Genomic DNA, 25013 nt, shown 5'->3' with positions numbered 1-25013 from the left:
GGCAATTTTTTACAGAAAGGCATGCCTAAGTATTCAGTGCATCCTGTAAATATGATCCCAAGAAAATTCTGAGTCAACTTTGGAAATCATTAAGTATTTCTGGTTAATAGGTTAGATGAAACATATTAGCAAAGGGATTTCCCAATAAAAATCTGCCAAAACCCCTACCTGGATATCCAAGTTTATTTTCAAATGTGAAAATATCTCATATTCTCCATACTTTGAATGTTAAGTACACGGATTTTGCAATAATATCCCAAAATCAGTGGTCAAGCAAAAACTAAGTCTTCATAAAAAGAATGCTTTTCTAACTCTATGATTAGATTTTAACATACTCAACTGCAAGGCAGACCTCACTGGCAGGAACTTTATTCCAAGACAATAAAGGAAATTCCTTGTACCGTAACTGTTCCCAGCTGCCACCAGCCAGAGTGCCAGCCCAGTGGACAGGCTGGGCTTCTCCTGTGTATCTACAACCAAGGAAGGGAATACTGCTCTGCTGCTCCCCACTGATTATATATCAGTTTGCGTACATCAACACAACTTATGTTCTGACTCTCCCAGGCCCTGGTGTTGGAGTTACCAGCCACCCTGCCACTCACATGTCAGGACACAGATTCCTTTCCTAGTTTCCAAAGGAGCAGGTTTCTCCTCTGGCTCCTAAGCAGGTATTGAACAATATCATTGTTGAACAATGTCCTTTTTTAACTAAAGAGACAATAATACTCAAGAGCCAACTGTCCATCCTTTCCAAGTCCATCCTTTCCAAGTCCATCCTCACCCTGGAGATAAGCTTTGCTGCTATGTTTATTAAAGAGCACAACACTCTCCTCTAAGCAACCAGTCAGAGATCACTCGTGATGATATTAAAACCACTGACTCCAGCTTCCAATCATCCCAGAAAGGTCCCCAGAGTGCTGTATCATCTTTTTACAGTTTCAAAAATGAGAATACCAACCTTTAGGAACAGTGGGAGGAGATTCAACAGGCTCTTCTGTTGCTCAGCCGGGCTCCTGGGAGCCAACTGCTGGTATTCCAGAAATTTCCTTTCTAGCATCTCCCAGAGGGCAGTGGGGCCAGGGGTCTGCCCTCCTGGTGGGAAATCAGGTTGTGCAGCATCAGGCTGGCCTTTATTTTTAGAACCTGGATCCTCAGCTCTGTCTTCAGCCTCTGAGACATCTTTCGCCTCCATGCCTCAGCAAAGCAGATCTGAATTCAGAACAAACAAGAAAACTGAACAGTCCCATCACAACACTTTCTGATGAAGCTGATTGTGGAACGAAATATCATCCTCATTTAGTCCAGTTCCTATAGCAGATGGTTCCTCTAAGAATCTGAAACTGACTAAAATAAGGAACACTTCTGAAGAAAGAGATTCCAACTTAGATGTGACTCATACTGACAATCTAACATTTGCCAGGCACCATCCTGGTCTCTTTACACAGACTCCCTCACAAGAGACATGGGTACTCTTATTTTCTCTATTTAAGTAAGGAAACTGATGATCCAAAAGGCACCCAGGCAATGAGACATCCAGCTGAAATGTAAACCTTTAATACCAAATCTGCTTTTTTTTTTTTACTATCTGACATTATTCCTCTTTAAAAATGCTGAGTAAATAGAAGAAACATGTAAATGTCTCTCAATATTTGTAGAGGCATGTAATTCCATATCTTCTATTTTAACTACATCACATGAGACTAAAAGGATGCAAGTTCTTCATTCTCAGCATTATTAGCTTCACACTCAATATTTTTAGAGAACTTTACCCTCAAAATGACCCTTGAAATCCCCAAGTTAACTTAAAAGAACTTCTGTGTTAGTACACACAAAACTGACATTTACACGCTGGGAAGCTGGGGGCAGTAGGCCTGAGGACAGGAATATATGCCATGTGTGCATGCTCAGTCGCTCAGTCATGTCTAACTCTTTGTACACACATGGCCTATAGCCCGCCAGGCTCTTCTGTCCATGGGATTCTCCAGGCAAGGGTACTGGCACGGGTTCCCATGCCCTCCTCCAAGGGATCTTCCCAACCAAGGAATTGAACCCATGTCTCTTGTGTCTCCTACATTAGCAGGCAGATTCTCTACCACTAGGGCCACCTGGGAAGCCCATAAAACTAGCCAAAGGCTTATTTGCCAGATAGGTAGCCTTGAGAAAGTACCATTATTTGTGTCTGTGACTTTTCAATTGCCAGACTCTGCAGCTGAGGCAGGACAGGCTCACAGCACAATAAACGTTTGTTTGTTGTTTGTTTGTCAGGAGTGTTGGAAACTCTGAGCAGAGACCACAGTGTCAAGGTGCCCTTCAAGAAGCTCTCCCCAGCCATGATGTCACCATATCACCACATAGGTGCCCACCCTGGAATCCAGCCAGCGACTGACAGCCACCAGTCAAGGGATGGCAACCAGACAAATAAACACAGAGGTGGGTCCACAATGTTTTGCTCTGGGCTTAGAAGCTGAGGAGGTACATCATGCTTTATTCTTAGCCCAAACACAGAATCCTTGTAGGCTAGAAATCCCACTAACTAAAGATCACATGGCCAGATGAGCCATCCTTCTTTGAAATGTTCTCACCCTTTAGGTACAAAACTCTTAAGCCCCTGCTCTTCTTCTATCAAACATACTTATTACTCTCAGACTTCATTTGCAGAAGTCATTTTCTTATACAAAAGTCATGTACATTCAGCATCAAAAATTGGGAAGGAAAAAAATATCAGGAAGAATATCAAGCAGGCCTACATCTAGAAAGCTGACCATTGATATTCAAGCTTTTCTTACAAATATATTGTTTAATAATATCATTGGAACAAACTTTTTATTTGTACTTTTGCTTTCATTGGTTGGTTGGCTGGGACTTCACTGGGGTTTATTTATTTCCATTTGCGGCTTGACCCTCAGTTGCCGAACTTCCCAGGTGGCTAAGTGGTACAGAACCCGCCTGGCAATGCAGGAGACACAGGAGATGAGGGTTCAATCACTGGGCCAGGAAGACCCCTGGAGGAGGAAATGGCAACCCACTCGAGTAATCTTACCTGGGCAATCCCATGGACAGAGGAACCTGGCAGGCTCTGGTCCATGGGGTCGCAAAGAGATGGACAGGACTGAGTGAGCAAGCACTCAGCACCTCAGGGGCAGGTGGCAGTTGCCTCACACCATCTCAGCACCGTCTCCTTCCTGACCAGGTGTTGACTGTTTATTCACTTTTCCCTAGACTCTCCATCCCCCATTCCCGTCTACCCCACCCCACCCAGCCCACCTGCTTGATAGCATGGGTCCTTATAAACCATGGCATGATTTCTGAAGGCATTTTAATTTCCCCAAATGGCTTTTTGCATCTTTTCTCAACTTACTTTCTCACTCAACATTATGACTTCAGACCCAAGCATGTGGCTCTGTATTTGTCAACCGCGTTTCCTCTAACTGTTGCTCCATGTTTCACACTCGGCATCATGTGCCTGTTTGATTTGTTCACTCCACAGTGGATGGTCAGATTGCCTGAGATTTCCTGTACTGCCCTCCATCCTGTCCTGGACATTCCCACCAGTCTCCCATCACAGGGCTGCATGTGACTGGCTCTGAGTACAAACACCTAGGCAGGAATGCTGAGTCAGTAAGGTATGTCTCTTGATTCAACCAAGTACAGTCAGCTAAGATGCCTCCAGAAAGCTGGCACCGAGCCACACTCCCCCACCTCCAAAGGGTCCTCTGCCATCTCCTCCACACCCCTGCTTGTCATCACCCTGCTTTCTAATATTTGCCAATTAGATTGAAGTAAAGTGATCCCTCATTTTAATTTGCATCTGTCTCACCAATGAATCTGAGCATCTCCTTATATGACTCATAGTCTTTGGATTTCCTCTTCTGAAAAATGACCTCTCAAAATCTTTGCTTATTTGTCTTTGCCTATCTTTTTCTTGTTGCCTTGAGAGAGTATATTCTAAAAACAGACCCCGTGTTGCCTTTAAAAATTGCTAATATCTTCTCTCAATCCATTTCCTCATAAATTAGTTCATGACTTTCTTATGTCACAAAAAAGTATCATGACTACTTCCTATGTTGTTAAAAATCCCCTACATCTTCATTTTTAATGGCGTGTAGTGCCTGTAGAACCATGTTGATCCTTTATTTAACTAACCCCCTACATGTAGGCATGTAAGTCATTTCTAATTACTCACTGCTGTAAACAACATTATGACAATAATACTGATGTCTAAGCCTTTCCATCTATTCGTGACTAAATAACAGTTTGTGGTATATTCCAAAAAGGAAATAGCTGGATTTAAAGATGGGTAAAATTTTTAGACTCTTGACACGTATTTCCAAACAGCTTTTCCCAAAACACCTCATCAATGTACAGTCTTCCTACCAAGCATGTGCCAGATTTGACACTTCCTTAGTTACTGTTTTTTTTTTTTAATTCTTTCTGATTTAGTTTAAAAGCTGATTAAATGGCATCCAACAGGCACATGAGAAGAGGCTCACCATCACTAATCATTATGGAAATGCAAATCAAATCCACAATAAACTGTCACCTCACACCTGTCAGAATGGCTATCATCAAAATGAACACAAATAACAAATATTGACAAGATTTAGAGAAAAGCAAACCCTTGTAGACTGTTAGTAGAAAAGTAAATTGGTGTAGCCACTGTGGAAAACAGTATGGAAAACTGTTTTTCCATAAACACTGAAAATAGAACTGCCTCATAACCCAGAAAGTCCACTGCTGAGTATGTATCAAAAAGCAAAACAATAATTTGAAAAGATACATGCAACCCAATGTTCATAGCAGTATCATTTACAATTGCCAAGATACGGGAGCAACCTAAGTATCTGTCAACAGATCCATGGATAAAGCAGATGTGATAAAGAATATTACTCAGCCATAAAAAAGAATGAACATTTGGCATTTACATCAACATGGTTGAGCTTGGAAGGCATTACACTAAGTGAAGAAAGTCATACAGAGAAAGACAAATCCTGTATGGTATCACTTATACGTAGACTCTAAAAAATAAAACGAACTAGTGAATATAACAACAACAAAAAGAAATAGACTCACAGATACAGAGAAAAAACCAGTGGTTACCAGGAAGGAGAGGAAGAAAGGAAGACAATATTGTGGTAGGAGAAAAAGAAGTATAAACTATTAGGTATAAAATAAGTTATAAGGATGGGGCTTCCCTGGCAGAGCTAGTGGTAAAGAACCCACTTGCCAATGCAGGAGACATAAGAAACATGGGTTTGATCCCGGGGTCGGGAAGATCCCCTGGAGGAGGGCATGGCAACCCACTCCAGTATTCTTGCCTGGAGAATCCCATGGACAGAGGAGCCTGATGGGCTACAGTCCCTGGGGTCACAAGGAGTTGGACATGACTGAGCAACTTAGCAGCAGCAGCAAGCTGTAAGGATAGGTTGCACAACATGAGGAATATAACCAATATTTTATAATAGGCATAAATGGAGTATAACCTCTAAAAATTGTGAACCGCTGTGTATCTCTGTTGTATCTCACTGTGTATTTTGTTAGATGTGTTTTTGTCTGTCTGCTATTCAGTGTCCTTAACAGCCTCCTTGTGGTGGTTTTCTGGTGTCAGGTAGATGCCACATGTTCTCATTTCAAAAGTTCCCTGTAGGGGAATCCCAGCTGTTCCCCTAGCATTAATTACCCCCAAGAGCCACATATCCACTAAATGTTAGCTTTGTGAAAGAAGACTATTACACCTTCATCAGCTGCTACTGCTGCTAAGTCGCTTTAGTCGTGTCCGACTCTGTGCGACCCCATAGACAGCAGCCCACCAGGCTCCTCTGTCCCTGGGATTCTCCAGGCAAGAATACTGGAGTGGGTTGCCATTTCCTTCTCCAACCTTCATCAGGGGTTGGCATGAAGTAGAAGCTCAATAAAATATTACTATATACATGAACAAATGAATGAATGAACCTATATGCTGATGGCAGCCAAATCTCTCTCTATATAGCCCAGATCTCTCTTCTAATAAGTCGTTTTTCTACTTGGATTTCCCCCAGACTCTGAAAGCCACCATATGTCAATCAAACAGACATTCTCATCACCAACAAAACCAACCTAAGTCCAGCACAGACATCCCAGTACACAGGATGGAGGCTACAGTTGATCCAGGCTTGGCTGTATCACATAAAAGTCATCATGGGGTTACATCTGCAGGTGCTACTAAATGATTCATTCAGTAAAATGTATCAGAGGCCCTGCTAACCCACCACACTTCTAGGATAAGTAGGTGAGAAGAAAAAGTGAGTTTCAAACTGTGAAAATGTGATCCTGGGGAGCAAAGCTGGACACCCAGGGGAAATATCAGAGCCCCTCAGATCTCCTCTGAAGTTATGAAGCCACGTTTACTAAAGTGTTCCCTTGAAAAGAGTGAGATTTTAAAAAAAACAAGAATTTCTAACAAAACGGGATCCGTGAATCATGTGGAGAACTTGTCTGACTCAAATATCAAGTTGTGGCCTTCTCTCCTGTCCTGTCAATCTGCTTCGGTTTTGTTTGTAAAAGGAAGGAACTGGGGAGCAGCCTGTCAAGGCTGCATGAAGAACATCAAGAAGAAACCATTCTAATCCACTCTGTTATCAGGAGTGTCTTCTTTCCGCTGTGAACAGGTACAGGCACAGACTCTGGAGCCAGGCTGCTCCGCTTTGAATCTCATGGGCTTAGACCAAGTGAAACACCTGTCCCAGCCTCAGTGTCTTCATTTGTGAAATGGGATAATCATAGGACCCCTCAGAGGGGATTGAGTCAGAGCTCTAGGATGGCATTTATTAGAGCCTTCTTCGTACAGGATTTACCTGCATCCCTTCATGTAATCTTCCTGCCATCCAGCGATGTCAAAGCTATCAGCCTTTGTTTGCAGATGGTACTAAGGCTCAGAGCAGAGAGGTGACCTGCTCAAGGTCCCATTGTGAGCCGGTAGCCTAAGTTGGGTCCACCCTGGGTCTATAGAGCTCTGCACACCAGAGGCTGAGCTCAAACAAGGGCTCACTTAGGGCACAGGGAAGACAGAGGGGCTTGGCCAGGTACCATGCTAGAAAGTGTTTCGGAGAAGTAGAAGTTTGGGGAGGGATGAAGGGAAAGATGACCTGGCAAGATGAGAAGGCTGGAGGTTACAAGGGGTCCCAGGAGACTCCAGGGAAAGACAAGGCCCCACTCTGTGCCTACAAGTTGTTTCCCAGTTCAGGTCAGGCTCAGGGCATGTGACACGTAGCCCAGCTTAGTCATGTCTCCTCCACATGCCTCACCAGGCAGACTTGAGGCCCTGCCTTTCTGCAGCCTGGACGTGGCTGTGAGAGACAGGCAACTGGGCAAGCACCTGCCCCCTCACGCCACCCCCAGGCAGAGGGGGCTGCAGGGCCGAGATGGGAGTCAAAGGCCTAGAGTCCAGTCCCAGCTGGGTGCTGCGCTGCCTCAAGCAAGCTACTTCCCCTCTCTGAGTTGAGGTTTTTCCTCGTTGAACTGGCCCCCGGTAATCTCAGTTCCACCCTCTGGCCGTTACGCACTGACCACAGAAGAGATGCAGGCCAGTGAGTCAGTGCAGAAGGGCTGGAGAGGTGCTTGAGTGGGCTGAGAGCCTGTGGGGTGTGTGTGGTGAAGGGCGCAGGCCAGCTGCTACGTAGGAGCCAGATTACAAGTCTGCAGTGACCTCAGAAGGGGAATTCCCTATGACCTCAGGGACACTGGGCCTGGGAGTGTCCACCTACCCTGCATGGATCCCTAGCATCATCAGAGCTTTATAATATCTCAGAAGCAGAGCATCCAGGGCATCCTGCTCACAGCTGCTATGCAGGAGGCCAACATCTGGAGCCTGAAGAATCATCTGGGTGACTGATGCTTGGGCTGCTAAACCCACCTTCAGCTTCATCCCTGACTTCCTGTGGGATGATTTGCCAATGGGTGGAAGTCTCAGGATGTTATATTTGATTTAGCAGCCCTTGGTATTAAAATGCCAGGAAGCTATTCTGGAGGAAATGGAGCAAGAAGGTGTGTGGAGCCACACTCCAACAGTGTATGTCAGAAGAAATCTGGGACTCACTGCATTCTATGTGGAAGCTCAGACCTAGTGGCAGAGTTGCTAAGATAAAATCCAAGATTGAAGTACCCCCCATTTCTTGTCAACCTGTACGACTGTTAACCCTTTCTGGATTGCACACCCCCCAGTGCAGAGGCACACCTATTACCATCCGCATCACGAGCATGGTCCCCAGGTCCCGGAGCTGGGGGAGCCTCTAAATCAGGGGACAGAGAACAGAACAGCAACCTTCCATGTAACTACTGCAAACGACCTGCTTTCCTTTCCATTCAAAAGTCAGTTCCTCATTGTATGTCAGCAGATCCAAATGCTCTTGCTCCTGTGTCCACAAGAGCCTGGCCTCAACCTGGAGCTCTCAGGGGAAAAAAAAATCACAAAACCAATATTGTTCCAAAAACAGTTGCAGGGTGGGGCTCAGCCTCACTTCCTTCCCCACCATTTCATATTAACAGGAGAGCTTACAAGCAAATGAAAATAGGGAGGGGTGGGCAGAAGTTACAATAACAAGGATGCTCTGTTCACTCCACAGCCTACTGTTAATCAAAAGCACTGAGGTGGATAAGAACATCAGCATTAGAGAAAGGTAGACTAAAACCACACTGATATACCAGGACACATCTATGAGAATGTCTTTAAAAAAACAAACAAAATCGGTAAGTGCTGACAAGGATGCAGAGCAACCGCAACTATCACTCTCGCTACTGTGAATGCAAATGGTGCGGCCACTTTGGATTTCTCAGCAATTTCTGAGAAAGTTAAACATATTCTCACCCAATTACCTTCCTAGGTATTTACCCTAGAGGAATGAAAATTGATGTTTATATAAAAACCTATACATGAATGTTTATAGTAGGTCTATTCATAGCTGCCAAAACCTGGAAATACTGCAAAATTTTTATCAAGGGGTGAATGAATAAAGAAACACATATCTCTGTATGGTGGGATGCTTCTCTGCAGTAGAAAGGAACACACTTTAGACCCACAGCAACCTGGATGGGTCATGAAGACCTTATGCCAAGTATCAGGAGCCAGAACGCTACACACTGCCTTACCTCATTTATATGCCTCTCTGGAAAGGCAAAATTTCAAGGACAGAAGATAGATCAGTGCTTGCCAGGGATTTCAGATCAGAGGGTGGCTCCAAAGGGCAATGGGAACATCTGGGGTGGGGGAAAAGTTCTATATCTTGACCTCGGTGGTGGTCACACAACTGAGTATCTGTTTCCAAATGGCACATTGCAAGGAGTAAAATATTGTATGTAGATCACATGTCCATTAAACTGACATGAAAAAACACATATGTGGAGATGTTCTGTTCAGTTCAGTTCAGTTGCTCAGTCATGTCCGACTCTCTGCAACCCCATGGACTGCAGCACGCCAGTCTTCCCTATCCATCACCAACTCCCAAAACTTACTCAAACTCATGTCCATCGAATCGGTGAGGCCATCCAACCATTTCATCCTCTGTCGTCCCCTTCTCTCCCCACCTTCGATCTTTCCCAGCATCAGTGTCTTTTCAAATGAATCAGTTCTTCGCATCAGGTAGCCAAAGTATTAAGAGTTTCAGCTTCAGCATCAGTCCTTTCAATGAATATTCAGGACTGGTTTCCTTTAGGATGGACTGGTTTGATCTCTTTGCAGTCCAAGGGACTCTCAAGAGTCTTCTCCAACACCACAGTTCAAAAGCATCAAATCTTTGGCACTCAGGTTTCTTTATAGTCCAGCTTTCATGTCCATACATGACTACTGGAAAAAGCATAGCTTTGACTAGACATCTTCAGCAATACATGAACTGTGAACTTTCAGATGTTCAAACTGGTTTTAGAAAAGGCAGAGGAACCAGAGATCAAACTTCCTACATCCTCTGGATCATCAAAAAAGCTAGAGAATTACAGAAAAACATCTAGTTCTGCTTTATTGACTATGCCAAAGCCTTTGACTGTGTGGATCACAATAAACTGTGGAAAATTCTGAAAGAGATGGGACTTCCAGATCACCTGACCTGCCTCTTGAGAAATCTGTATGCAGGTCAGGAAGCAACAGTTAGAACTGGACATGGAAAAACAGACTGGTTCCAAATCGGGAAAGGAGTACGTCAAGGCTGTATATTGTCACCCTGCTTATTTAACTTATATGCAGAGTACATCATGAGAAACACTGGGCTGGAGGAAGCACGAGATTGCCGGGAGAAATATCAATAACCTCAGATATGCAGGTGACACCACCCTTATGGCAGAAAGCAAAGTAAAACTAAAAAACCCCTTGATAAAAGTGAAAGAGGAGAGTGAAAAAGTTGGCTTAAAGCTCAACATTCAGAAAACTAAGACCATGGCATCCAGTCCCATCACTTCATGGCAAATAGATGGGGAAACAGTAGAAACAGTGGCTGACTTTATTTTTCTGGGCTCCAAAATCACTGCAGATGGTGACCGCAGCCATGAAATTAAAAGATGCTTACTCCTTGGAAGGAGAGTTATGACCAGCCTAGACATCATATTAAAAAGCAGAGACATTACTTTGCCAACAAACTCCATCTAGTCAAGGCTATGGTTTTTCCAGTAGTCATGTATGGATGTGAGAATTGGACTATAAAGAAATCTGAGCACTGAAGAATTGATGCTTTTGAACTGTGGTGTTGGAGAAGATTCTTGAGAGTCCCTTGGACTGCAAGGAGATCCAAACAGTCTATCCTAAAGGACATCAGTCCTGAGTGTTCATTGGAAGGACTGATGTTGAAGCTGAAACTCCAGTATTTTGGTCACCTGATGTGAAGAATTGACTCATTTGAAAAGACCCTGATGCTGGGAAAGTTTGAAGGCAGGAGGACAAGGGGACGACAGAGGATGAGATGGCTGGATGGCATCACCGACTCAATGGACATGAGTTTGGGTAAACTCCGGGAGTTGATGATGGACCGGGAGGCCTAGCGTACTGTGGTCCATAGGGTTGCAAAGAGTCGGACATGACTGAGCAACTGAACTGAGACGTACCTTTGTTGGCAAAGTAATGCCTCTGCTTTTTAATATGCTATCTAGCTTGGTCATAACTTTTCTTCTAAGAAGCATGACTTAATTTAATTTCATGACTGCAGTCACCACCTGCAGTGATTTTGGAGCCCAAAACAATAAATATGCAGGTGGAAGGAACAGCAGTAGAGAAGTTAGAGGCTAAGGGTTTAGGCCCTTCACCTGCTCCTCCTACTGAGGCTGCTGCTCAAAGAGGGTTTCACCAGCATCCCAATCTGATCTGTACAAACCAGACTAAAGAGTCTGACCAGGACCCTGGGCTCCCCAAGCTCCAAGAGAGCAACAGAGGAGTCCCCAGACAGGAGAGGGCTGAATGCAGGCATGATGGGAAAATCACACTTTAGCCAAGTTCTAGTGGCTGATGCAGATGTGGAGCTCTAAATAATAGATCTTAAACATCTAGAAAAGGAGAACACAGCAACATGAATCTAGAATGGTTATTCCTAGCTGGCATAAGCCAGACTCGGAACAAGGAACGACAAGAGAAAAGATGATCTCGCAGCAAGGACTAGTGATCACCTCGGTGTGGTCCCCACCCTCTCCAGTTAGCATGAGTCTGCTCCTCTTACATCAGCCAAGGGTGAAGAGTACCAGCAGGTGGGAAACAGCAGAGCCCTGGGCCCTATCTCCTGTGTCATATGACTCAAGAAGAGAAGGAGGCCACTCAGGTTATTTCCAGAAGTACAAGAATTCCCTTGAAGACTAAGATGGGGACTTGATTGGCAGGAATCACGCAAGCGAGGCAACACCTCCCATGGCTCTCAACACTTCCTTTTTTTGATTCCACTCCGTGCACTCCTGGCCAGCACACACCTCTGTGGTTTTTGCAACAGCGATAAAATATAGGAACTCACAGTGTGCTGGGGAAGGGACCTAGTTTTATATCTCGGTATGTGTACTGACTTCCACATTACCAAAAATGGCCAGGGAGCAGTTCCCCTGAGCAATCACTGCCAGCACAAAGATGTGGGCTGGTGAACAAGCAGCCCAGTTCCTGTAACTAGGAGCCTCCTCAGCAAGGGAGTTTATCTGGGGCTTGCCCTCTCCTGGAACGTACGGAGATGCTGCCTAAATAAGAAATGGCCATAACTGAGTAGCATCTAACAGGCCATCAGAGTTCCCTAATCTTAGAAAATTTATAAAAGAAGTATTATTATGTCCATTATACAGATAGGGAGGGCAAGACTCAGAGAAAAACAGGTAACTTATCTGAAATCAAACTGCTAATAAGTGTTAGAATCAAAGTCAAATGCAGGCTTCTTTTACTCCAAAATCCTCACCTCCTTTCATCACTCTAGGTTGGCTTGACACAGTGGCTAACAGTGGTAACAAGAGACCTCAGGGGCATCTCAGGTACTCGCTGGACACTCTTACTGCCAGAACTGCAGGGGTGCTCTGGCTGTCTTGCAGAGTTGCCACTGACCCTTGGGCATAGGAGGTTTAGCATCACACTGCCATCTGGCCCCGTCACATTGCAGGTGAGCAGGCCCAGAAGGGGACCCTCTGGTTTTGCCATCTCCCCAGGGTAGAGCTGCTCTCTGGGAGCCGCAGTCTCCAGGCACACCCAGTGCTAATCACTCACCCTCCAGGCTAGCCACCAGAGCTGCAGCCCTACTCAGCTTTCTCTGCATGGTGGGCTGGTGGGCTGTTAAATGTACAAGAAGCAGAACCACCCCTGGTCCACACCCTGGTCCACCTCACAGTCAAGGAAGCACTGAGGAAGCAGACACAGCAGGGTAGGAGCTGGGCAGGGAGGTGCCTGGCTCTGGGGCACAGAAGAGGCTCGTGGCGCAGCCCAGAGAGGGGTGTGGTGGTCTGGAAGGGCTTCTCAGGATGGACTGCACCTGGGATGGGCACTGAGGGATAAGGAGGAGATGTATCTGAAGCAAAGCAGATGAACACTCCAGGCAGCATGTGTGTTCAGGGATGTGGGTAGGGTTCAAGGCTGCATCACGGGGAGCAGGGATGGGGTGAGGGTGTATGTTGCAAAAGGATTGCTAATGCCAGCGTGGACATGGACATGGCCCTCATCCCATGCAGTGTCACGGGAGTCCCCGTGGAGCTCTCAGCAGGGAGCACCACAGATGGCATACAGAGACTCGCTTCTCGATGCTGGGCCTGCCCAGAGGGCCCAGCCCCTGCCCCCTCCCCCAAACCCGGTGCTCAGAGCCTGTGGGGAACAGGAGGCGGGGAGAAGGATGCTACGATACAATGTCTGAAATATATCCTTTGGAGCAGGCATCCAGGACTAAGGGCACAGAGGAAAGGAGCTGGTTATTGGGGATGATGGACAGGCGGTGAAGGTGGGAGAAGTAAGAGAGTGTTCACAGAAACAGAGTCTTGGGAGAGGGAACATAAGGGAAGGAAAAGCAAGGCTGTGGAGAGGCTAGAGAGAATTGTTCCTGGGGAAGGGCACACAAGGGGACGAGAGACGAGAGACGTGAGGCTGAAACATGGGAGGTTTGTGCCATTGTGAGGGATGCAGGGTAGGAGTAGGGTGGAGAGTGTGGGCAGAGGCTAGGGCACAAAGGTCTCCCGATCCTGAGCTGTCCACATCCCACTCCTCGCCCTCTGGACTCCCTGGGGGACTGACATCTCTGGGGACTTTGCGGCATCCTTATTCTCAGGCCACATGTTCAGGTGAGAGATGAAATATTTCCAGGATTGGTCAGCTCATATAATCAGCCTGTTTAGCTTATTAAATTTCAAGTATTATTTGGTCAGAAAATAAACACAAAAACAGCTCATTAAACTTTCAAACATACCTGGAGGTATGCATTCCTGACTTGTAAGAAATTAAGCATCTCTTAATTCTCATGGAATTCATTTAATAAAAAAATTCTTTCAAGGATTACACAGATGGAAAGATATATACCATGTTCTTGGTTTGGAAGAATCAATATTGTCAAAATTACTATACTACCCAAGGCAATCTACAGATTCAATGCGTGTGTGTGTGTGTGTGTGTGTGTGTGTGCTAAGTCACTTTAGTCATATCCAACTCTTCCGAACCCCATGGACCGTAGCCCGCCAGGCCCCTCTGCCCATGGAATTTTCCAGACAAGAATACTGGAGTGGGTTGCCATTTCCTACTTCAGAGGATCTTCCCAACTCAGGCATCGAATCCACATTTCTTGCGTCTCCTGCATTGGCAGGTGAATTCTTTACCACTGCGCCACCTGGGGAGCAAACAGTAAGGTACCGGCACAAGAACAGAAATATAGATAAATGGAACATGATAGAAAACCCAGAAATAAGCTCATGCAGCTATGGTCAATTCATCTGTGACAAAAGAAGCAAGGCTACACAATGGAAAAAAGATAACCTACAGATGAAAGGGGAGCCTGAGAGTGAAAGTCACTGTGAGCAGACATGATCTGTGAGGTCAGACAGGGTAAAAGTCCACATTATGTAATTTCCAAATTCATCATTTTCACTCAGTACCTTTTACCTGTAACTGCTGCACTTACCACTTTTCTCCTTGTGTTGACCTTATTCATGAACATGCTTTCTCCTACTCACTCCTGCATTCCCTCAATTTTAAATTTTTATCCATATAAAAATGTCACAATAATTTATTTCATGTTGGGGTGGTATTAAACACACACATCAAAAATGATACTATTCAGACATTTAAAATCTCTTGAGGAAAGACATTTTTCTGGGGAGGGAGGTGGTATTGTAGCCAGGTTTTGGGATAGGGGTCCCTTCCACAAGGGGAAGCAGTAGAATCACTCTGCAGGGTAACTGCCCTCCCACTCTCACCCCAGGCGCAAAACGGAACCTTGGACCCATTTCAGTTCCCCTGATGTGGTAAATATGTCACTTATATAATGGAATGCTTCTGGGAGACAGGTGCATGCAAGGAACAACTGAAGTAAAATAATAGACTGTGTTCTGAATTTTTTTATTTCTTTTGACGTCTGGATATTCGCCCACCCTCATTGTCCTGGTTCTTTTCTCCCCCTTTGCTCTACGCAAAGGAAGCCTGCGCAGGACGCCTGGCTCTCCGGCACCCTGGGAGCCTCCGCACGTGCGGAGGAGCCTGGAGCTGCGTGCCGCCACCCTCCCCAGCTTGGGCTGCTGTGCCCTCTTCCATCACTGCCTTCCACCAGCTTCTAAAGGACGCTGCATGTTATTAGGCCCTGCCTTTAATGCACTTGTCTCCCAGCTGCCCCATCCCTACTACCCCCGCCCATGGGACCACCTGGTTTCTGCACCTGCGGCCACTCTCAACTTCATCTGGCCCACGCTCAAAGAGCTTGGGGCGGAGGCGGGGGGGCGGGGGGAGCCCTTAGCGCTCAAGGTAGCGTTTCAGCATTATTAACTCCTGACATGTTCTGACCATCCTATAACACAGTTCCTTCATATGTGTGTTTCTCTTTTTCATCTTTGACAGTACATCTCTTTATATCCTATTTTGTGCATATCCTTTAAAAAGCTGACATTGGGGTGCTACTTGGGCTATACTCTTATTATTGAAAATAAAAATCAACAAGTGTTTCCTGCCCTTTTTTTTGTATACTACTTTTCACATCCAAGCATATGTTACTTGTAATTTATGTACAAAGTCTTAATGCAGTAAGTGCCTGTCATCATACCATAAATATATTCTATGTTGCCCTTCTCCTTAAATTATGAGATTTAATAATGGAGAAGGATTCTTGGTCGATTCCCCATAACTGATTCTCTTACTCTCTATGAACAGGATGCTGAGGGCATCTCCACTGTTGCTATGCGCAGGGCTGAGAGGAAAGATCCCCTCACAATCTTTTTGTTTGCTGTAAATTATCTATGAAGATGAATTTTCAAAAGAAGGATTAGCCATTGCCCAAGAGAGAAGAGCAGTTTTCACACTTCTGCCACACATTGACTACATCTTTCTAGAAGTGTTCCATCAGTTTTTTAGTGGTAGCTAAGGCAAAGCACACAGACTTTAACATCTGGTGGAACTAGGTTCAAATTCCAATCAAGGCATTTAATGTCTGAGGGTAAAGGACTTTGCCTCTGAGCCTCCATTTTCTCATCTGTAAAATGGGAGTAATGAAACTGATCTCACTGTGGGGATCAAATGAGATTGCAAATACCAGTGCCCTACCCAATGTCTGGCTTACTGTAAGTATTAAATCCATTCTTCTTATCCTCCATACTTTCTCCTTGGAATTATTTAGGATGAGGGACTTTTCACTTCTCTAATTTCCCATCCTTCTTGAACCATTTTCCTCATGACAGTCTTAGCCATGGAAAAAGAAGTATCATTTCCCTGAAGGGTGCTTCCCAGCAGAAATATAAAACCAACCACAAATTCAAGCTACATGTGTAATTTTAAATTTGGGGGCAACTGCATTTAGTAAGTAAAAATAAATAGGTTAAATTAATTAAACCTCTTTATTTAAATATATTTTAAAATATATTTTATTTAAGGCAATATATCTAAAGTATTATCATTTCAGTATGTTATCAACATTTTCAAGTAAAGATAGTCTATATTTATTTTGTTTTTTGTTTGTAATATCTTTGAAATCCAAGGTGCATTTTTTAACTTACAGCACATCTCAGCTCAGACTGGCCACTTTTCAGGGATGACTGCAGGCTATTGTATTGGATAACGTAGGTCTGGACTTTGAGACTTAAGTGTTTAACAGATGTATGAAGGGCTTAGAAATGTTACCCAGAGACATCATTTCCCATGTAAAATGCAGGGGCATTTTGATAGTTTGCAGGACCTTTGGAGGGAGACAACCAAAGCAAGGCCTCAGTTGTAAATAAAATGGATGTGAGCTCTACAGTGTGGCTCAAGGACCTCTGAGGTGCTCATCTTCCCCTTCCTCTCCTGCACAAAATATCTCCCCTCCTGAAACTGAGTCCCCTTAAAATCAAGTTCCTCTGATGAGTTTACCATTAACCCCTTTGTCCAAAACTTTATTTGAAAGAAAATAAGAAAGATCCTGTCCAGCACGTGTTCCCCTCAGGACTGAAGAGTAGCAAATGAAAAGGGGAATTGAAATCAAGCAGGACCCTACAGGGCCCTATGGGTAAAGAAGACCCTCCATGTCCCTCATTTCTTCTTTACAGTGAGAAAAAAAGACTTTAGTCTCCTAAGGCTTCTGCATGTTCCAAAATGCAGACTCATGCAGTTAATGATTAGGAAAACAGAGTCACAGGACTCCAAGTTCCCCTGAAGAGAAATAGATAACAATCTGACGCATGTCTTTGAGTTGCTCTGTAGAAACTAAGGACTGCCGCCCCCCCCCTCAGGTGGAAGATGGTAACCACATGCTGGGCATGTAGACCCCAGACTGGTTGGAACTAGAAAGCTGATGACTGAGATGTTCAAAACATCACCCTGTTACCTCACCACCAGCCAATCAGAATAAGGTTCATGAGCTGATCACATATCCTACTACCCTCTCCCTTTTACTTTTTTTTGCCTTTAAAAACCTTGTGCCCCAGCCAGCTAGAAAGATGAATTTGAGACAAGCCTAGAACTCCTGTCTTCTGAGTGAGTGCCTCCTTGATTAATAAACCTTTCTCTGCACTAAACTCCAATGCTTGTTTGATATAACAACAACCCTTCTCCCAAGTGGCCACATGGCCTTGATTTCTACCAAAAGGCCACTTGAGGGAGAGGGTGCCAAGAATTCATTCCTCCACTTGATGTCTAATTGGCATCCCCATCTTTATATGTTCAAATTGATATTCTGGAATAATCACCACCTTGCAAATATGTTCCTTGACAATTCTCTCTGTTGCTCTAGACTCATCTTTAACTTCTCTCTCCTACACCCAACACTTGCAACATTGTCAAATCTCTCTCAAAAAAATATCTAGAATCTTACCACTCTCACCGCTGCTCATTACCTCTGTTACTATCACTTTGGGGCAAACCACTGTTACCTTCAGCCTGGGTTATAACAACAGCCTCTTAACTGATAATATTTCTTCTTCCTTTGTTACCCACAGAAAGTAATTTTTCTTCAAGGGAGCATGTATCAGCAAGAGTCAAAAAAACATATTTTTGAAGACAAAGGCAATAATATAAAAAACAAACCAATTAAGAATAAGTCTAGGCAAAGTATGCACTAATTTTATAAAAGAGACAAATGATATTCATGAATTGGCAGAGTCATTTTCATAAAGATATAACTTCTCTTCAAATTATATTTCTAATAAAATCTGAACAGAACTTTTTTGTTGAAACTGAGATGCCATTTCTAAAATTCACATTAATAAAGAAGGAAACAATATGTCAAGATAGAATGAAAGAATAAGAAAAAATGAGGAGACACTTTCCAGATATCAAAACTTATTATAAGCTTCCAGTTAATAATATTATTTAGTGCTGGCAAAGTGTAGAAAAACAAATTGACAGAAGAGAGCTCAAGAACAGACCCACTACACATGCCAACTTGCTTTACAACAGAGTTGTTATAGATTAGTGACTAAAGAATGGCCTTTTTGACTTATGGAGCTAACACTCTTGGTTATCCATATGGAAAGGACTAAGTAAAATAAAACATTACCTGCTGCCTCACACCCTACAGAATAATCATTTCTAAGTAGGACTAAAGACTAAATATTAATGGCAAAATTATTTTTTTAATTTAATAATAAAAGAGAATAATTTTATGACTTTACAGTGGAGGAGAATCTCTTAAATAATATACAAGTATATATCATAAGAACATGTGGGTAAATTAAGCTTGTTTGAAACTAAGAAATTCAATCATTGATAGAAATCACAAGTAACATAAGGAGACAAGGCACAAACAAGAGAAAAGCATTTACAATATACATAAATAACAAAGAATTAACATTAGAATATGTACTGCATTACAGAAAACCAGTAAGATAAAAGACAGATGACCCCATAGAGAAAAAGATTTGAACAGGAAAAAGAATTTAGAATGGGCAAGGAGGATATAAATAGATGACCAAACTTAGTATTTCAGAAAATGCAAATTTAAAACACAGAAAGCTTTTCATTTGCTCTGAATCAGTATAAAATTCCAACAAGATCAAATGTTCGTGAAGATGTAAAGCAAGAGAAATTTTTACATATTGCTGATGGGTAGGTAGTGTTACAATTGACTTGAAAGAAGTTTCGCTATTATCCAATAAGGCTGAAGATTTATATACCCTACAACCCACCAATGCTACTTCTAGGATATATACCCTAGAGAATTCTTGCACATGCACCAGAGGATATATGCGCAAAGGAGAGTCCCAGCAGTGTTTACTGGTCCTAACAGCACCAAACAACTTATAATAGAGAAAAAAACACCCTAGGAGTATCCCAAGCGCCCACTGCAGTATACTGAGGTATATTCATGTATAACAGAATACTATCCAGCAATAAAAGGGCTTCCCAGGTGGTGCTAGTGGTAAAAGAACCTACCTGCCAATGCAAGAGACATGAGTCACAGGTTTGATCCTTGGGATCGGGAAGATCCCCTGGAGGAGGACATAGAAAACCACTCCAGTATTCTTGCCTGGAGAATCCCATGGACAGAGAAGCCTGGCAGGCTGCCGTCCACAGGGTCGCAAAGAGTCAGACACAACTGAAGCAACTTACCACATCCAGCAACAAACATGAATGCCTTAGAGACACATTCAATAATATGAAGAAATGTCAGACACATAATGTTGATGAAATTAGCAAATCTTAAAAGAATATTTAATTACTATCGATAAAGTTCACAACCATGAGAAGGCAAATAACATATTTAGCAGTTTAAATATACAAGGTTGAATTGAAAGGAAAAGCAAAAGAATAAGCCCAAAATTCAGAACCACAGCTTTCTCTGAAGAGAGAGAAGGATGAGCACAGATGGCTTCACAGATGCTGGTGCTCTTTGAAACAAAACTAAGGTGACAAGGCTCAGGGCCATTTTCATTCCTTACAGCTTATATACGTTCTCTAAATTTTCCTTTCTATCTGCTCACTATTTCAAGACTTCCCAAGTCTGGGGGACTGCCGCCCAGGTCCTCACACTGGACAGGAAGGCCTTCCCTGACCTGACCGCACCCCAGCCCTCTCTGGCCGGGTCACGTGGCATATTCCTTACCCCTGTCTGCCACTCTGGCGCCCAGCAGTCCTCCGCCTCTGCACCTTGACCTTCTCGGGTCCCCCTGCCAAGAGCACAGCTCAGAAACACACTTGGCTCAGGCCCTCCCTTCCTTCAGGCCTCCACTTAGAAGACATGTGCCTTCCTGGGCTTCCTGACCCCTACTCCCTACCCTCTGCTCTCCAACCCACTGGAGCCTGCAGCACCCAGCACCACCCACCCCTGACCTCTGACCTAGCTGTCTTTAGGAAGTGGCTGGAAGCCGTCTGGCAGGAAGTGGCTCTCCATAAATATTTGTTGACCAATTAAATGGATGACTATGCAGAAAATCATATCAAAGTTGAAACTTTATGGAAAAGGTAACATGTGAACTTCTTAGTTACCAGAGTAACTCCTCATGGTTCAGAGAGGTTGGGACAAAGAATTGGTTGTGTGTTCTATAAGATGCAACTTTAGGTGGGAAGAAAATATTTAATTCTTGAACCCCTGTGGTCCTGCTGATTCAAAAATACTGATGTTTCTAAGGTTTTAATGTGGTAAATCAGGTGAAAGAAGGACAGCCCCAAGGGGCACCTACTTATCAGACCTCTAGGAGTAACCACAGGGCCAGGTTGGAGCCATCTCTCCTGGTGACCAGTCTGAAGTGACCCCCACTGTTCAGCATCTTTCAGAGGCCCACACAGCAGGTGGACAGACAGTCTCGTGGCCAGCCCTGTCACTCCAAATTTGGCCCACACAGGCCCGTATCCAGCCTCACCTAGGTGTGGCAGGTCATGTTCTTTAGCAGAACCCTGAGAAAGGGCTTGACCTGAGGTAGGAGGCTGAGGAACAGTGCTGGAGCCCGGCCCAGCTCAGCAAAGCCCAACAGCGACAGACACCCCAACAGTAAGACATCCCAACAGTGGGACACCCCAGTAGACTCAGACATTGGAGGAGCCCTAAGCATATGTGCCCCCTGTCCTACACACACTTCCTGCTCCTCAGCTTATCTCCTCTCCCACATCCACAAACTCAGATCAGGCACTGTGGTCACATGCTCTCCCATGCTCAGCTTTCCAGGAGGCGGCCAGTCAGCTTGACCTGGAAGACAGAGCACCCATGCCCACCTCGAGGCTGGCCTGGCATGGCCAAGGACAGGGTTACCTACCTGGAGTGTATCCGTCAGGGCCTGCAGATGTCAGATGGCATGGGCGCCCCCATACCTCCCCCTCAGGCTTAGGGGAAGAGGACCCAGCTCAGAATCTTCGGTCTTTAACTGCGTTTCACTATGAATCACTGGGTTTCTGCTCATTTCCTGGAGAAAGCAGAAGTGGAGAGTCGGCAGATGCCTGACTCTGCCCACTTCCCAGCCATCAGCAGCGTTGCCTGGGTTCTGACTGGTGACTTCGGCCCTGCAGAAAGGCCGCTTGGGGCAGTATGGTTAAGCAGTGCTGGGTGGGGCCAAGGGCAAAAAAGAGAAAGCTAGTAAGAGTAGACCCAGAGTTTGCTCAGCCCTGCGCTGTGATGCTGGGCTTTTCCTCCTTTGCTTGGCCCCACTTCTCCTCTCTGAGCCTCTGGGAAAATAAAGATAATAATGGTGTTTCATGCTCATGCTTAGTCACTCAGCCATGTCCGACTCTTTGCAATCCCATGGACAGAGGAGCCTGGAAGGATTCTCCAGGCAAGAATACTGGAGTGTTTGCCATTTCTTTCTCCAAATAATGGTGTTTAGGTGAATTTAATTAGAAGTGTGTCTAAAATACATCTGTGGACATTGCATGAATTCATCATCTTCCTCCCTAAGGCTTTCAGGCCCAGAAGGGCTTCTTACTTGGATTCCCTCCTCCTCCATCCTCAAGGCTAACTTGGACTCCCTCCTCCTCCATCCTCAAGGCTAACTTGGACCACCCATCAAGGGAGTCCTCAGATGACCAACAGTGAGCAACATTAAAGTGATGATGAAAGAAAAGTTTAAGTCATAGAATAACATTCTCTAGGATTCAGCATCAAGATTCTTATTCCTTCGGGATTGTTAGGTGAATCATTTCATACCATTTCTCGATAGCATCATCCATGTAGGACCAGCCAGTACGTCCATTCGAACACAATGTCTCCCTGAGCCACATGGGCAAGAGCAGTGGTTAGCATGAATGCCTGATCCTTAAAGCTAGCTCATCACCTGATTCTAGTTCGCAACAAACTGACCATTTATGACTAACTATTAGTGATGAAACATCATCTTTTATGGGATGCAAAAAGGCTCTGAGATGGGTTAAAATAATGAAAATATTTGTAGTAATATCTCAACTCTTGCCAGTAAAGATTGACAGTAGATAGTAACCAAACTAGGAGACTTGTCCAGTTTAAGTCCTTAGTCACATGCCCATGTTGACCTTGTACCCATTCCTTAACAGTAGTCATAGGTACCAACATCTCTGCTCAAGTTCTCATTTCTCATTCCACCATTCATAAGCAGAAAGGAAGCTAGAATGAAGACTAGCTTCATTGGTTGTAGATAGGAGGGCATCACAGATGACCCTGAGACATGGAAGAGGCATGTGGAGCAGCTCAAATATCACCTTGTCAAGCCAGAATGGGCTCCAATTTTTTTAGCAACCAATTAAGACCCACAGTTATACTATATGCAAGAGCCATTGTGCTATAGTATGTACCATTATGAAGAAAAGTGTTAATTTTTTCAGCATCTGGTGCAAGACCCTTTCCTAGGAAGATATCTGCTTTTGTTGACTAAAATGATAAGTAGAGTCTAGGCTTCTGGGTAAAAAATCTGGGTTGAAATTCTCATTTCTACACAAAAGGAATTAACATCTTCAAGTCTGGTTCTTATTTGTGGAATGGAACCAATGCCACGTACAGAATAAATGAAGTAATATTTGTAAGAGGATTTTTTAAATGCTAATATGGCTGTAGTGGGGACTTCCCTGTTGGTCCAGCGGCTAAGACTCCACACTTACAATGAAGGGGGTGTAAGTTCAATCCCTAGTTGGGGAACTAAGATCCCACATGCCACATAGCCAGAAACAAATAGTAAATAAAAATGGCTGTACAAATATGAGCTATTATTACTGAGAGAGTTGCCCATGCTTAGTTAGGCACTGAAGCTGCCAGGATAACCATGAACTGAATATGTACATACATGTAAATATGTATTTTTGTTGAGGGGAAATGTGAGATTCTGTAGTTTTATAAAATATCTAAAAATAGGAAGGATATTCTGCTCCCAGTTATGACAAGAGATAACCTCCCATTGAAGGCTACTCTAAAATAGGACAAATATATGGGACAATTGGTTTCAGGCATTGAATAGCAGGCATCATAAGACCAACCCTTGAAATAAGAAAAACAAAGAAGGTGAAACTGTTGCTCTGCCTTTCTTCTTATGGGTGCTTTTCTGCCATGGTACATGGAGGTGAAGCCCCAGGGGCAGTAGTATCCTTGAACTAAGAAGATTTAAGTCAGAGAGTTCCAGGTTTCCTAAGAAGCTAGAGTTTTCAGAGCAGGGCCCTGAGAAGAGTGTGTTTTATGGGAATTCACTGTGTATGGCCTCCTCCAAGGTTTGTTATACATGCATGGGGTGAGACACCAAAAGACATAGAGGAGACCACCTGCTCCAAGGCTGAGAACTAAGGTAATAGAGATCGGGCACTGGTAGCTACGCTGGCGTTCCATACCATCCATGGTGGCGAGACCTCCCTGAGCATCTTGAGATTTCATCTTATACTCCAGAAAAGCCAAATCTGAAAACGAAGAACTAGAGCCTAGAGTAGGAGTCATGAACTAGAACAGGTTCTTACTTGAAACAAAAGAGGAATCGGGTGGAGAGGAAGGTGGGAGGGGGGATCGGGATGGGGAATACATGTAACTCCATGGCTGATTCATGTCAATGTATGACAAAACCCACTGAAATGTTGTGAAGCAATTAGCCTCCAACTAATAAAAATAAATGAAAAAAAAAAAAGAAATCTGAAAGAACAGAAAAATGTGACTCATAAGAAGAAAAACAACTGTCAGTAGAAATAGACCCCAAGATGAATCAGATGTTGGAACTATCACATAAGGACTGTAAAGTATCCATTGCAAATATATTCAATGACTTAAAAGATGGCCATAATAATTGAAAGGTGGGATATTTCAGGAAGTAGATAGAAGGTATAATAAGAAGATTTGGATGTAAATTCTGGAAGTGAAAAACATATCTGAAAAGAATATTTTACTAATAGCCCAAGAGTAGATCAGTGAGCAAAAATTTTAAAGAAGAAAAGTTAAAGAAATTGAAGATTGATGAACAGAAATTATTTGAACATAACTATCTGAACAAATATTTGAACAAACAATCTGAACAGAGAAAGAATGAAGAAAAATAGACACACGCCCAGTTGTCTTTGGGACAATATCAAATGGTATAATACATGTGAGTCCCAGAGAGAAAGAAGAGAGAGAACAGAACCCAAAAAAATTTGAAGAAAAATGCTGGAAATTTTCAGTTTGTTGAAAAAACAGCAACTTGCAGATATAATAAGCTTAGCAAACTCCAAGAAGAACAAAATGGATAGTTCCTGAACATCAGAAATTTTAAAAAATTATCTTAACAATCTGAGAAGAGAAATCACACATCGGGGAACAAAAATAATATTAGGCATATGTTTTATCAGAAACAATGGAAGTTACCAAACAATGGATAGCTATCTCTTGTATACTAGAGGGAAGAAATTGTTAACCCAGTTATCCTTAAAAAAGTGAGGATGAAATAAGGTTATTTCCAGATTGATGACAGCTGAAATCATTCATCTCCAAAATATTTGCACTACAAGAAATTCTAAAGGAAGCTGTTGAGGCTAAAGATACCAGATG

At 43.7% G+C, this 25013-nt stretch overlaps 1 protein-coding gene across 5 annotated transcripts in view; it reads right to left on the bottom strand.

The window, feature by feature from the left end:
- The window catches only part of WDFY4 (WDFY family member 4), a 257168-nt gene extending 235651 nt beyond the window's left edge, over nt 1-21517 (bottom strand). For all 5 annotated transcript variants that reach the window (XM_070471003.1, XM_070471005.1, XM_070471006.1 and 2 more), the window contains exons 1-2: nt 21310-21517; nt 959-1209 (exon numbers count right to left, since the gene is read on the bottom strand). In XM_070471003.1, coding sequence (XP_070327104.1) covers nt 959-1192 — 234 coding nt within the window. In that variant the 5' untranslated portion in view covers nt 1193-1209; nt 21310-21517. The remainder of the gene's footprint in view (nt 1-958; nt 1210-21309) is intronic.
- Between the last annotated feature and the right edge of the window lie 3496 nt (nt 21518-25013).

The sequence above is a fragment of the Odocoileus virginianus genome, chromosome 7 (genome assembly GCF_023699985.2).
Source record: "Odocoileus virginianus isolate 20LAN1187 ecotype Illinois chromosome 7, Ovbor_1.2, whole genome shotgun sequence".
In the NCBI taxonomy this organism is placed as follows: Eukaryota; Metazoa; Chordata; class Mammalia; order Artiodactyla; family Cervidae; genus Odocoileus; species Odocoileus virginianus.
The sequence above is the reverse complement of the archived record's forward strand: the minus strand, read 5'-3'. Positions and strand labels throughout refer to the sequence as shown.